This window comes from Microcaecilia unicolor, chromosome 8, assembly GCF_901765095.1.
Source record: "Microcaecilia unicolor chromosome 8, aMicUni1.1, whole genome shotgun sequence".
Lineage (NCBI taxonomy): Eukaryota > Metazoa > Chordata > Amphibia > Gymnophiona > Siphonopidae > Microcaecilia > Microcaecilia unicolor.
In genome coordinates, this window is record NC_044038.1 from 184,624,484 (window position 1) to 184,638,648 (window position 14,165).

At 48.3% G+C, this 14,165-nt stretch overlaps 1 protein-coding gene across 1 annotated transcript in view; it reads left to right on the forward strand.

Moving 5' to 3' along the window:
• Positions 1-14,165, forward strand: part of NSD1 (nuclear receptor binding SET domain protein 1) — a 226,858-nt gene that overhangs the window by 122,408 nt on the left and 90,285 nt on the right. Inside the window, 1 exon segment of the mRNA XM_030212301.1 lies at positions 6,695-6,895. Within this exon segment, the coding sequence (XP_030068161.1) occupies positions 6,695-6,895 (201 nt within the window).

Here is a 14,165-nt window from a genome sequence, read left to right on the forward strand (position 1 = left end):
GGATGTTTATGGTATGCCTTCTTGAACAGGTCAGTTTTCAGTAGCTTTCGGAAGGTAGGTTGGTCTTGAGTTGTTTTTATGTCCTTCGGTAGTGCGTTCCATAGTTGCGTACAGATATAGGAGAAACTGGTTGCGTATGTGGATTTGTATTTTAGTCCTTTACAGTTGGGGTAGTGGAGATTGAGGAATGTGCGTGCTGATCTTTTTGCGTTCCTAGTAGGCAGGTCTATAACGTCTGACATATAGGTCGGGGCTTCCCAGTGAATAATTTTGTGGGCCAGGGTGCAGACTTTGAACGCAATTTGTTCTTTTAAAGGGAGCCAGTGTAGTTTTTCCCTTAGGGGTTTGGCGCATTCGTATTTCGCTTTAATCCGTATTAATCCGCAAACAAACCTTTTCCGGAGATGGGAAGGCGGTAGAACGAGAGGGCATGAAATGAGATTGAAGGGGGGCAGACTCAAGAAGAATGTCAGGAAGTATTTTTTCACGGAGAGGGTGGTGGATGCTTGGAATACCCTCCCGCGGGAGGTGGTGGAGATGAAAACGGTAACGGAGTTCAAACATGCGTGGGATAACCATAAAGGAATCCTGTGCAGAAGGAAGGGATCCTCAGGAGCCTAGCCTAGAATGGGTGGCAGAGCTGGTGGTTGGGAGGCGGGGCTAGTGCTGGGCAGACATATACGGTCTGTGCTGGGGCTGGTGGTTGGGAGGCAGGACTAGTGCTGGGCAGACTTATACGGTCTGTGCCGGGGCTGGTGGTAGGGCTGGCCAGACTTATACGGTCTGTGCACTGAAGAGGACAGTACAAATAAAAAAGTAGCACATATGAATTTATCTTCTTGGGCAGACTGGATGGACCGTGCAGGTCTTTTTCTGCCGTCATCTACTATGTTACTATGTTTCCCAAATATGAGTCTGGCTGCTGTGTTTTGAGTGGTTTGAAGCTTCTTAATGATTTGTTCTTTGCATCCAGCATAGATGGCATTGCAGTAGTCTAGATGGCTTAGCACCATTGATTGTACCAGGCTGCGGAATATTTCCCTTGGGAAGAAAGGTTTGATTCTTTTAAGTTTTCACATTGAGTGGAACATTTTCTTTGCTGTATTTTTCGCATGGCCTTCGAGTGTGAGATTTCGGTCAATTGTGACTCCCAGAATTTTCAGACTGTCAGAGACCGGAAGGGTGTAATCTGGGGTGTTTATGGTATTGGGTTTGTTTGTGTTATATTGTGAGGATAGGATGAGACATTGTGTTTTTTTCTGCGTTTAGCTTTAGTTGAAATGCGTCCGCCCATGAGTTCATTATTTGGAGGCTCTGTTTGATTTCATTTGTGATTTCGGTTAGATCATGTTTGAACAGGATGTATATCGTGACATCGTCTGCATAGATGTACGGGTTGAGTCCTTGGTTGGATAGCGATTTGGCTAAAGGTGTCATCATTAAGTTAAAAAGGGTTGGTGAGATTGGTGATCCTTGTGGTACTCCACACTCGGGTTTCCATGGTGTTGACGTTTGTGATTTTGAAATCACTTGGTAAGTTCTTGCTGTTAGGAAGCCATTAAACCATCTTAGTACGTTTCCTCCAATTCTGAAGTAATCTAGGATGTTCGAGAGTATTTGGTGACTGACCATGTCAAACGCGCTGGACATGTCAAATTGTAGGAGCAGCACATTGTTTCCGGTTGCAATTAGTTGTTTGAATTTGGTTATGAGAGTGGTCAACACTGTTTCGGTGCTATGGTTGGATCGAAATCCTGACTGTGATTCATGTAATATTGTAAATTTGTTTAGGTAGTTGGTGAGTTGTTTGGTTACCATGCTTTCCATTAGTTTGACTATCAGTGGGATGGATGCTACTGGTCGATGGTTGTGTCACTTAATTTTTTCTTTAAGTCTTGGGTATAGGTGTAAGTAGTATATTTCCTTTGTCCTTGGGGAAAAGTCCGTGTTTTAACATGTAGTTCAGGTGTGACGTGAGGTCTGTTATGAAGCGTTTGGGGGCGAACCTTATTAGATTGCTGGGGCAAATATCCAGTTTGGAGTGGGATTTGGAGAATTTGTTGATTGTTTGAGTGATGGTTTCTTCGGTTAGCAGATCGAAATTAGTCCAGAATAGTTTTGATGTTTCATCTTTGGCTGTACAGGCCACCATTTGTGGTTCCTTAGTGGCTAGAGCCTGTTTTCGGAGGGCGGAGAGAGTCCTGGACAGGTCTTCAGATGATCTTCAGGCTATAGATGTAGAGGTGGCCAAGATTGAGACGGGTGCGGCCTTTCTGGCTGATGCTCTGTATGATCTGCTGCAAGCATCTTCTAAGACTTTAGCCTTGGGGGTCGCTGCTCGCCGATGTCTTTGGTTGAGAGGTTGGTAGGCAGACGCAGCTTCCAAGTCTAAGTTAAGTAAGTTCCCTTTTAAAGGTTCTTTCTTGTTTGGAGAAGAATTGGATAAATTGGTTAATTCTTTAGGAGATGCCGGATCCTAGAATTATGGACTTGAGTATCAATCCTTTGAAAAAGTGAATTATTTTACTTTTGTAGATAATTTCCTTGGTAAATTGTATATTTATGATAATACTTTCTGACATAAGAGGTTTCTTATAAATATTTTGAAAAAAAAAAAAAAAAAAAAAAAAATTCTTTAGGAGGTGCTAAAGTTCCTCGGCTCCCAGAAGATAAGCCTCGTCTGTCCAGTCGGGGTGCTTTGTTTGGTTGGGGTAGAATGAGAGGTTTCCGTAGGTTTCAGCCTGTTCGGGGCATTCTGCCTCAGCGGTCTCGTTTTTTCAACAGGACTCAGTCCTTTCGGGGTTCCCGTCGAGGAGCAGGTTTCTCCGGCGCTGGTTTTCGATCCCAATCGCGTTTTTCCCAATGAAGGTGTGAGGGCCTCGCCTCTGGTCCCCTGTAACAGCTCGGTTTTCTCAGTTCTATCAGAGGTGGGCCCAAATCACGTCAGATCAGTGGATACTGGAGGTTATGCGAGAAGGTTATGCCTTAGAATTCGCAAGGCCTCTTTCAGACGCCTTTCTGGAGTCTCCCTGCCGCTCTCTTCAAAAGGCGAGAGCGGTTCGGGACACTCTACAGAGGTTCTTCAAGCTATTTCTTCAGTCCCTCCTTCTGAGTACAAGCAAGGCCGGTATTCCATTTATTTTGTGGTTCCCAAGAAGGAAGGTTCCTTTCGTCCCATTTTGGACCTAAAAGCTGTCAATCGGGCTCTCAGGGTCACAAGTTTTCGTATGGAGACCCTTTGGTCAGTCATAGTGGCAGTTCGCAAAGGAGAGTATTTAACAGCCTTAGATCTGACAGAGGCCTATTTGCATATTCCCATTCATCCGGCTCACCACAAATTCTTGCGCTTTGCGATTCTAGGAAGACATTACCAGTTTTGCGCTTTACCTTTCGGTCTCGCGACAGCACTGCGCACATTTACCAAAGTTATGGTCATGGTGGCTGCGGCCCTCAGGAAAGAGGGGATCCTCGTCCATCCATACCTCGACGACTGGTTGATCAGAGCAAAGTCATATCAGGAGAGTTGTCACGTCACAAACCGAGTGGTGGCCTTTTTGCAGTCCCTAGGTTGGGTAGTGAATTTAGCCAAGAGTCGTTTGGTTCCTTCTCAGTCTCTGGAGTATTTGGGAGTCACCTTCGACACGGCGCAGGGGTGAGTTTTTCTCCCGCAGGGCAGGATTTTAAAGCTCCGGTCTCAGATACTGAATTTGCTTTATCAGAAGGTGCTTTGTGCTTGAGATTATCTTCAGGTTCTTGGCTCCATTGCAGCCACGATAGAAGTAGTTCCCTGGGCCAGGGCTCATATGAGGTCTCTTCAGTAGTCTCTTCTGTCCTGGTGGTCCTTTCAGAGGGATTCTCTTCTGATGAGGTTGTTGCTGCGCAACCGAGAGCGCAGCTCTCTATTTTGGTGGCTACGAATTAAGAATCTTACCATGGGAATGCCATTGGAGTCTCCTCGGTGGGTAGCCTTAACGACGGGTGCCAGTCTTCAGGGCTGGGGAGCTCATTGCCTAGACAGGTGGGCCCAGGGTCTCTGGTCGCCTCTAGAGGCGGCTCAATCCATCAACTTCTTGGAGACCAGGGCGATTTGGTTAGCTGTGCACCATTTCGCACATCTCCTGGTGGGCAAGGCGGTGCGAGTTCTCTCGGACAATGCCTCGGCAGTGGCTTATATCAACCGCCAGGGAGGAACGAGGTGCCATCTCTTGTGTCAAGAGGCAGAGAGTCTCATGGCGTGGGTGGAGATTCACCTCGTGGCCATATCAGCCTCGCATGTAGCAGGAGTAGAAAATGTGCAAGCAGATTTTCTCAGTCGTCACACTCTCGATCCAGGAGAATGGGCTCTCAGTGATCGGGCGTTTCAGTTGATAGTGCAGGGGCACTCCAGTTCTAGATCTTTTTGCATCCGGTCTCAACTCCAAAGTTCCTCGCTTCTTCAGTCGCCGAAGAGATGCAAGAGCGGCAGGGGTAGACACTCTCTTACAGCAGTGGCCCTCCAAACTTCTTTACGCGTTTCCTCCGTGGCCTCTGTTAGGTCGTCTCCTGCAAAGGATAGAGGAACACGGGGGGCCGATAATTCTGGTAGCTCCAGATTGGCCTCGATGTCCTTGGTACGCGGATCTTCAGCGACTAATGGTGGCGTCTCCTCTTCGATTTCCGGTACACAAGACTTTGCTGTCGCAAGGACCAGTTTCTCATCCAGACCCGGATCGATTTTGTCTTACGGCTTGGCCCTTGAACTAGCACATTTAGCTAAGAGGGGTTTTTCAGCTCCGGTGATTTCTACCATGCTGCACTCTCATCGGCGATCCACCTCTCTAAGCTATATTCGCTACTGGAGAGTTTTTGAGGATTGGTGTGCGGATGCTGGGATTGCTCCTTTTCGGGCTTCTGTTGCTCAGATGTTAGATTTTCTGCAGAAAGGGTTTGATAAAGGATTGTCTCTGTCTTCACTTAAGGTGCAGGCGGCAGCTCTTTCATGTTTCAGAGGTAAGATTCAGGGCAAGTCTTTGGCTAGTCTTCCCGATGTAGCTCGTTTCTTAAAGGAGGTTGTTAGTCTCCTTCGTCCACCACACAGTTCGGTCTTTCCTTCCTGGGACCTTAATCTGGTGCTTTCGGCTCTGACGGGGCCTCCTTTTGAGCCGTTACTCGATTGTTCTCTGAAGGATTTGACTCTTAAGACAGTGTTCTTAGTGGCTATTGCGTCAGCAAGGAGAGTTTCGGAGTTGCAAGCTTTTTCCTGCAGATCTCCATTTCTGGAATTTTCTAAGGACCGAGTGGTTATTTGTCCGGTTCCTTTCTTTCTGCCTAAGGTACTCTCTCGTTTTCACCTGTCCCAGTCGGTTTTTCTTCCTGTTTTGGGCTCAGTCTCAGGAACGCAGGAGCAGCGTAAATTACGTACTTTGGATGTCAGGAGAGTACTTAAACGATACCTTGCAGTTACTGAGGACTTTCGCCGCACGGATCGTCTGTTTCTTCTTTTTGCTGGTCACCGCAAGGGTTTGTCAGCTTCTAAGCCCACGTTGTCTAGGTGGATCAAGGAAATGATAGCTTCAGCTTACCTCTTGGTGGGCAAAGTGGTTTTGGAGGCTGTGAAAGCTCATTCTACACGAAGGCAGGCAGCGTCGTGGGCCGAGTGTTTCTTGGTGCCTCCAGCGGAGATTTGTAAAGCAGCGACTTGGGCATCTCTCCATTCCTTTTCCAAGCATTACAGACTTGATGTTCAGTGTCGGCAGGAGGCGGTCTTTGCATCGCGAGTACTCACAGCGGGTTTGCTGGGGTCCCTCCCATAGGACTACTGCTTTGTTACGTCCCATAAATCCAATCCTGGGCCGGTCCGGAGGGATGCTAAGGAAGGAGAAATTAGACCTTACCTGCTAATTTGCTTTCCTTTAATCCCTCCGGACTGGCCCAGGCCCCTCCCCTGGTCTGTCTTTCTGTCTATGTTCAAAGTTCCTGTGTGCAGATGTTCTCTTGTCTACAGAGCTGTTTTGCAAGTTATTATATAAAGAAATGCATTATCAGTTAATTATATGCAGTAATCTGTACATACTTTGCCTATGTTTACTTACAGGCCATACCGCTGCTCAGGTGAGAGTTGTCGGTGAGCCGTTGTTTAAGCACATTTTCAATATTGCTTCTGGTTGCTGAAATTCCTCGGGGCACAGGGGGTAGAGTTTTCTCTTCTTTCTGCTTTGTTATTCAAATACTGAGGCTAGGGTCACATGACCAGGGCTCTTATTGGCTCTCTAGAGTCAGAGTTTTTTTCTCAGTCTCCACCTGCTGGAAGGCGTGCACAACTCATCAGTCCAATCCTGGGCCGGTCCGGAGGGATTAAAGGAAAGCAAATTAGCAGGTAAGGTCTAATTTCTCCTTATTGATACATTAAATGCTTACCCTTATTACGCAAACTCTTTTTATTCTGCCAACTTTGACTGCTCAGGCAGTTCTGCAAGCCCTTACTAGGCCAAGTACTAGAGGGGTGCATTCTTTCTGTTACTTGTTGACCAGTAGGGGCAGCCATCTTTCTGCCTTCCATGGATCTGAGATGCATTGACTGTACCTTTATGACTGCTTGTCAGGTACTCCTACGTACATAATAACCGGAAAACTTTCAGACAGAAGATTATTGGTTTGCCTTAATGGTAGAGTCTTGCATGTCTTGTTCATATATTATCCCTTCCATCTCTGTTAGGTCTCCATACCTGTTTTGTATGCAAGAAGAATGATCTCTGTGTAAAACGCTGCTTGCTTCCTTTGTGTGGAAAGTATTACCATGAAGAATGTGTTAAGAAATATCCACCCACAATGCTCCAGAATAAAGGCTTTCGATGCTCCTTGCACATTTGTATATCCTGCCATGCTGCTAACCCTGCCAATCCATCTGCTTCTAAAGGTAAAGGTATAGTTTTCATAATAGGAGCAAAATTCATCTTTCATAGGTATTACATGGAGAAACGTACACAAGGTGGGGATTTGGTATTGTAAACGGATTTGCACTTTTGCTTTTTTAGTACTTGCATATTAAGGAGGTAATTTTATAAGTAGTATTTCCACGTGTGAAGCATGTTTTCCCTAAAAAAAGGCTCTTGTAGAATTGCAATGGTATATACACGCTCACAAGTACATGTTTGTAATCTTCTCTTAGTCTTATTCTTTGTTCTTATTCCTTTTCTTTGGTCCCAAACTCATGCTGACAGTGTGAACAAGTGCATGAATACTTTTTACATGATCTGTGTGCAGAGATTCCCAGGTGTACAGTTTGGGCACACCATGGGCAGAATTGCAACATACAGGCACATGTTATAAAATATGCATATGATGCACAATTACCGGTGCCTTTAAGTTATCACCATACATAATTACAAGAACAACTAAGTGATTTTGTTTATGATTCTTTGGCACAGAAATGGACTAGAGATCTGGGAACAGAAATTAAGGGGGACTAGATCAGGAATTGCTTGAGGGAAATACACAGCTTGACAGACAATATACAGTTGTGGGAAATGCAATATAAAATGTTCATTCAATGACACATTTCTTCACAAAGAGCCTATAAAGCTACCCTGAGACTGGACTCCGGTTGCCCCAAGTGTTTGACGCCTGGCTCATCGCTGGGACACATGTACTGGCATTGCCCTAAGGTTAGACTGTTCTGGGGACAACTTCTTTCACAAGTATCTCGCCTATAGGAAACTAGCTGTCTTTTAAAGCCGAAAATGCTGGTTGCTATTTTTAATCTAGTACACCCCAACCCAAAGGGTCTGAAGGGATTTATGCAGCATGCTGTCTTAATGGGTAAGAAGATGATCCTTTTCTGTTGGTTGAATGCAGAGTCCCCATCCCTAGACTACAGGAGGTCTTATATGATAACTTTGCTTGTGATGAAGTGGCAGGACATAAATAATTTGGACTCACTATGAGGAGCATGTCTACACTTGCCAAACAGGATTACTTCACCCATTTGACTAATTCCCTCGGTTCTAACCCTCGACTTCTTTTCGCCACACTGAACTCTCTTCTCAAAGTACCTCCGTTTCCTATTCCCCCTTCTCTTTCTCCACAGACTCTAGCTGATTACTTCCATGATAAAATCCGTTAGATTAACCTTGAATTTTCATCCAAATCCTCCCCACCTCTCTCTCCCTTAGTCCACACCCCCTACTCTCCTTCCTCTCCTTCTTTCTCCTCCTTCTCAGAAGTTTCTACTGAAGAAACTGCCCCCCTTCTTTCCTCCTCTAAATGTACTACCTGTTCCTCTGATCCCATCCCCACTTACCTACTTAACACTATCTCTCCTACTATCATCCCTGTCATCTGTTACATCCTTAATCTTTCACTCTCCACTGCAACTGTTCCTAAGACCTTCAAACATGCTATTGTCACTCCACTCCTTAAAAAACCCTCACTTTACTTGAACGTGTCATTCACCGCCGTTGTCTTGACTTTCTCTCTTCTCAACCTATTCTTGACCCACTTCAATCTGGATTTCGCCCTCTTCACTCTACTAAAACTGCACTTACTAAATGATCTAATTATCTGCTTCTGGCTAAATTCAGAGGTCTCTATTCCATCCTCATCCTTCTTGACCTATCTGCTGCTTTCGACACTGTTGACCACACCTTAATCCTCGATACGCTGTCCTCACTTGGATTCCAGGGCCCTGTTCTTTCCTGGTTCTCTTCCTACCTCTCTCTCCGTACTTTCAGTGTTCACTCTGGTGGATCCTCGTCAACTTCCCTCCCGCTCTCAGTAGGTGTGCCTCAGGGTTCTGTCCTTGGACCACTCCTCTTCTCCATCTATACCTCCTCCCTTGGTGCCCTGATCTCATCCCATGGTTTTCATTACCATCTTTACGCTGATGACTCTCAGATCTACATCTCCACCCCTGAAATCTCAACCTTAATCCAGGACAAAATCTCTGCCTGCTTGTCTGACATTGCTGCCTGGATGTCTCAGCGCCATCTCAAATTAAACATGGCTAAAACTGAACTTCTTATTTTTCCCCCTAAACCCTCCTCCCCTCTTCCCCCATTCTCTATCTCTGTTAATGGTTCTCATATCCTCCCTGTCTCCTCGGCTCGTAATCTGGGAGTCATCTTCGACTCCTCTCTCTCCTTCTCTGCTCATATTCAACAGATCGCCAAAACCTATCGCTTTTTTATCTTCAACATTAGCAAAATTCGCCCCTTCCTTTCTGAACATGCCACCAAAACCCTTATTCACACCCTTGTTACTTCTCACTTGGACTATTGCAATTTACTTCTCACTGGTCTTCCGCTCAATCATCTTTCTCCTCTCCAGCCTGTTCAGAATTCTGCAGCTCGACTTATTTTCTGCCAGAATCGTTATGCCCACACTAGCCCACTCCTCAAGTCACTTCACTGGCTCCCTGTCCGCTTCCGTATACAGTTCAAACTCCTCTTACTGACCTTTAAATGTGTCCACTCAATGACCCCTCACTACCTCTCCTCTCTCATCTCTCCCTACATTCCTCCCCGTGAACTCCACTCTCTGAACAAATCTCTCTTGTCGTCCCCCTTCTCCTCTACCGCTAACTCCAGACTTTGTTCCTTTTATCTTGCGGCACCTTATGCCTGGAACTGTCTTCCCGAACCGATACGTCTAGCTCCATCTCTACCTGTTTTTAAATCTATGCTGAAAGCTCACTTTTTCACTACTGCCTTTGGCTCCTAACCGCTACTCATTTGCCATCCTCCTCCCCTGTTCCTCTTTACCCTGTAATTCCCTTGCCCGTAATGTCTTGTCTGTCTGTTTTACCTAGATTATAAGCTCTTTGAGCAGGGACTGTCTCTCTATGTCAAATGTTCAGCGCTGCGTGCGTCTGGTAGCGCTATATAAATGCTATTAGTAGTAGTAGTACGCTCACTTTGGGATCCTTTTTTGGAACTCCTTAACACACATGGCACGAAGCAGATTACTGAACATGTCACCTAAAGCATGGATGTTTACTATTTTACTTTGGCTCACCTATCATTACCTGCCTTTGAGGGATCTAGGGTGGGAGGGTTTTCTATTAAAAAACGTTTGTCGTTAGATGTTTATTATGCCTTTATGCTTCATTTGTTATAGAGATCATCTAGGTTTCTAAATTGATATAACTCTGTTGTTTTTTGTATCCTCCTGATTAATAAAAATATTCAAACATAAAATATGCACGTTCTTGTATACATTTACATTTGCCTCAGAGCTGAGGTAAATTTGTGCAATATTGATGTTTATTCTAGGAGCCAGGGTTTTTTTTGAGGTCTTTATTGAGTACCAGGAACCAATCCAAAATATCAGGCAATAACAAAGCCAATGAACACCATGACAATGAATACAGCAGATTTAAAGAGTAAAACACAATAAACAGTAAAGTTAGAGATAAGCCCAGCAGTAGACAAAATAACATAGAACTAACACTGCTAACAATTTCTCTAAACAAACCCCACCCCAACTGACAAGAAATCCAGGCAAGTCCACAAGCAGTTAACAAGAACAATGCTGCAGAAAGGGCTCCCAAATCACCTCCCATTTAGCAAGTGTATGGTTTCAGGCAGCCCAAAGACGCTCCATATTGCAATATACCACAATTTCTCCGAGGACAAGCAGGCTGCTTGTTCTCACTGATGGGTGACGTCCACGGCACCCCCTCCAATCGGAATCTTCACTAGCAAAGACGTTTGCTAGCCCTCACGCGCCGATGCGCACCGCGCATGCGCGGTCGTCTTCCCGCCCAAACCGGCTCATGTTCGTCAGTCTTCTTTTGTCCGCGCTCGGGACGGTCGTGTTTTGGCGCCGTTTCGTGCCCCTCAGAGGACCCTTGCGCGTCTTTCGTGTTTTTCAACAAAAAAAAAAAGAGAGAGAACCTTTTTCCCGTATTTCTAGCTTTTTCCCAGCGTAAGTTTTCTTTCGCTTTCGGGAACAGCCGCCCGCACGGGTATTTTCCCCCTTTTTGTCTCGGTGCCTCTTGTCATCATCGCGAATTTTGATTTCGCCGGCGCGATTTTTCCGCCCATGACATCGAAGCCTTCCAGCGGCTTCAAGAAGTGCACCCAGTGCGCCCGGGTAATCTCGCTCACTGATAGGCACGCCTCGTGTCTTCAGTGTCTGGGGGCTGGGCACCGCCCGCAGGCCTGTAGTCTTTGTGCTCTTTTGCAAAAGAGGACTCGGGTAGCGAGATTAGCCCAGTGGAACGTTCTGTTCTCCGGCGCTTCGACGGCATCGGCATCTAGAGATTCGTCGGGCGCATCGGCGTCGGCAGCACCGAAGTCTTCGGAGATCGCATCGACATCGACTGCATCGAGGCGTCCTCCTCCTGCATCGTCGGTACCGAGGCTTCGGAAGAGTGCGTCGGCGGTACCGGGATCCCCTCTGGTGCTGATGTCGTCGGACGGTGGTGCTTCGTCTGGAGTGCAGGTGAGGGCTGTCCATTCCCCTGCTGGTGGCGGTGAGCCTTCGGGTAGGTCTCCTCCTGCCCTGAGGGCTCCTGCGGTACAGCCCCCCCGGGATCGACCTTCGGCCCCGGCCCCGAGGAAGCGACGTCTGGATTCAACGTCCTCATCGGTACCGGGGAGCTCCGGTGAAATGCTTCGCTCGAAAAAGTCGAAGAAGCATCGTCACCGGTCACCTTCCCGTCCTGGTACCGGGAGCTCTGGGTCGCCGAGGGAGTCGGCATCCAGCAGGCATCGGCACCGGGAGGACCGCTCACCCTCCATTCAGGAGGTGTCGGTGCGCTCTACCTCGGACAGCCCGGTACCGCCTCCGTGCCCGGAACAGATTCTGACCTCGACGCCTGCACCGGCTTCCCAGCCTTTCTCCACAGCCGCTCTGCACGAGAGTCTCCGGGCCGTTCTTCCTGGCATTCTGGAAGACCTGTTGCGCCCTTCTCTGGTACCGGGGGTGCTTGCGCCACTGGGGCCGTCGAGTGAGGCGGCAGCTGGCCCTTTGCCCGGGGTGAGGTCCCCGGTACGGTGCCGTTTGCGGTACCGGTTTCGGCTGCCTCCCAGATGGACTCCCCGACGACGTCGGGGGAGGGAGTTTCGCGCTGCCGGCCAGGGAGTCCACCTCTCGACGCTCCCACCGTGGCCGTGGTTCCCACGGAGTCGAGTCGGACATGGCTTTAGACACAGGTCTGTGAACTTGTGTCTGATACCGATGATGAGGCCTCGTGGGATGCAGAGGAGGACATCAGATATTTCTCTGACGAGGAGTCTGATGGCCTTCCTTCTGACCCCACTCCCTCCCCTGAAAGACAGCTTTCTCCTCCCGAGAGTCTGTCTTTCTCGGCCTTTGTCCGGGAGATGTCTACAGCCATCCCCTTCCCGGTGGTTGTGGAGGATGAGCCAAGGGCTGAAATGTTTGAGCTCTTGGACTATCCTTCTCCACCTAAGGAAGCGTCCACAGTACCCATGCATCATGTCCTGAAAAAGACATTGCTGGCGAACTGGACCAAGCCACTAACTAATCCCCACATTCCCAAGAAGATAGAATCCCAGTATCGGATCCATGGGGACCCAGAGCTGATGCGCACTCAGTTGCCTCACGACTCTGGTGTGGTGGATCTGGCCCTGAAGAAGGCTAAGAGTTCTAGGGAGCATGCTTCGGCGCCCACGGGCAAAGACCCCATAACCTTAGACTCCTTTGGGAGGAAGGCCTACCATTCTTCCATGCTCGTGGCCAAGATTCAATCTTACCAGCTCTACACGAGCATCCATATGCGGAACAATGTGCGGAAGCTGGCAGACTTGGTGGACCAGCTCCCTTCTGAGCAAGCCAAGCCGTTTCAGGAGGTAGTCAGGCAGCTGAAGGCATGTAGAAAATTCCTGGCCAGAGGGGTATTTGATACCTTTGATGTTGCGTCCAGGGCCGCTGCTCAAGGTGTGGTGATGCGCAGACTCTCATGGCTGCGTGCCTCCGACCTGGAGAATAGGATCCAGCAGTGGATTGCGGACTCCCCTTGCCGTGCGGATAACATTTTTGGGGAAAAAGTCGAACAGGTGGTAGAACAGCTCCTCCAGCGGGATAACGCTTTCGACAAATTCTCCCGCCGGCAGCCTTCAGCATCTACCTCATCAGGTAGACGTTTTTATGGGGGAAGGAGGACTGTTCCCTACTCTTCTGGCAAGCGTAGGTACAATCCTCCCTCTCGACAGCCTGCGGCCCAGGCTAAGCCCCAGCGCGCTCGCTCTCGTCAGCAGCGTGCGCCTCAGCAAGGCCCCTCAGCTCCCCAGCAAAAGCAAGGGACGAGCAGAGCATAGCCGATATCAAAGTGTCCGTGCCGGACGATCTACCGGTCGGGGGGAGGTTGAAAGTTTTTCACCAAAGGTAGCTGGTGAAGAGCACATCCAAGGCAGGAGCTCTACAGTCCATGCAGATGACTATTTGACTCCTGGAGCTACTGGGGTTTGTGATAAATTATCCAAAGTCCCATCTTCTCCCAGTACAGAGACTCAAATTCATAGGAGCTCTGCTGGATTCTCGTACGGCTCGTGCCTACCTCCCGGAGACAAGGGCCAACAATCTGTTGTCCCTCGTCTCCCGGGTGCGAGCATCCCAGCAGATCACAGCTCGGCAGATGTTGAGATTGCTCGGCCACATGGCCTCCACAGTTCATGTGACTCCCATGGCTCGTCTTCGCATGCGATCTGCTCAATGGACCCTAGCTTCCCAGTGGTTTCAGGCTGCTGGGGATCTAGAGGACGTGATCCACCTGTCCACGAGTTTTCTCGAATCCCTGCACTGGTGGACGATTTGGTCCAATTTGACTCTGGGACGCCCTTTCCAAATTCCTCAGCCGCAAAAAGTGCTGACTACGGATGCGTCTCTCCTGGGGTGGGGAGCTCATGTCGATGGGCTTCACACCCAAGGAAGCTGGTCCCTCCAGGAACAAGGTCTACAGATCAATCTCCTGGAGTTATGAGCGGTCTGGAACGCTCTGAAGGCTTTCAGAGATCGGCTGTCCCACCAATTTATCCAAATTCAGACAGACAACCAGGTTGCCATGTATTACATCAACAAGCAGGGGGGCACCGGATTTCGCTCCCTGTGTCAAGAAGCCGTCAGTATGTGGCTGTGGGCTCGCCGTTACGGCATGTTTCTCCAAGCTACATATCTGGCAGGCGCAAACAACAGTCTGGCCGACAGGTTGAGCAGGATTATGC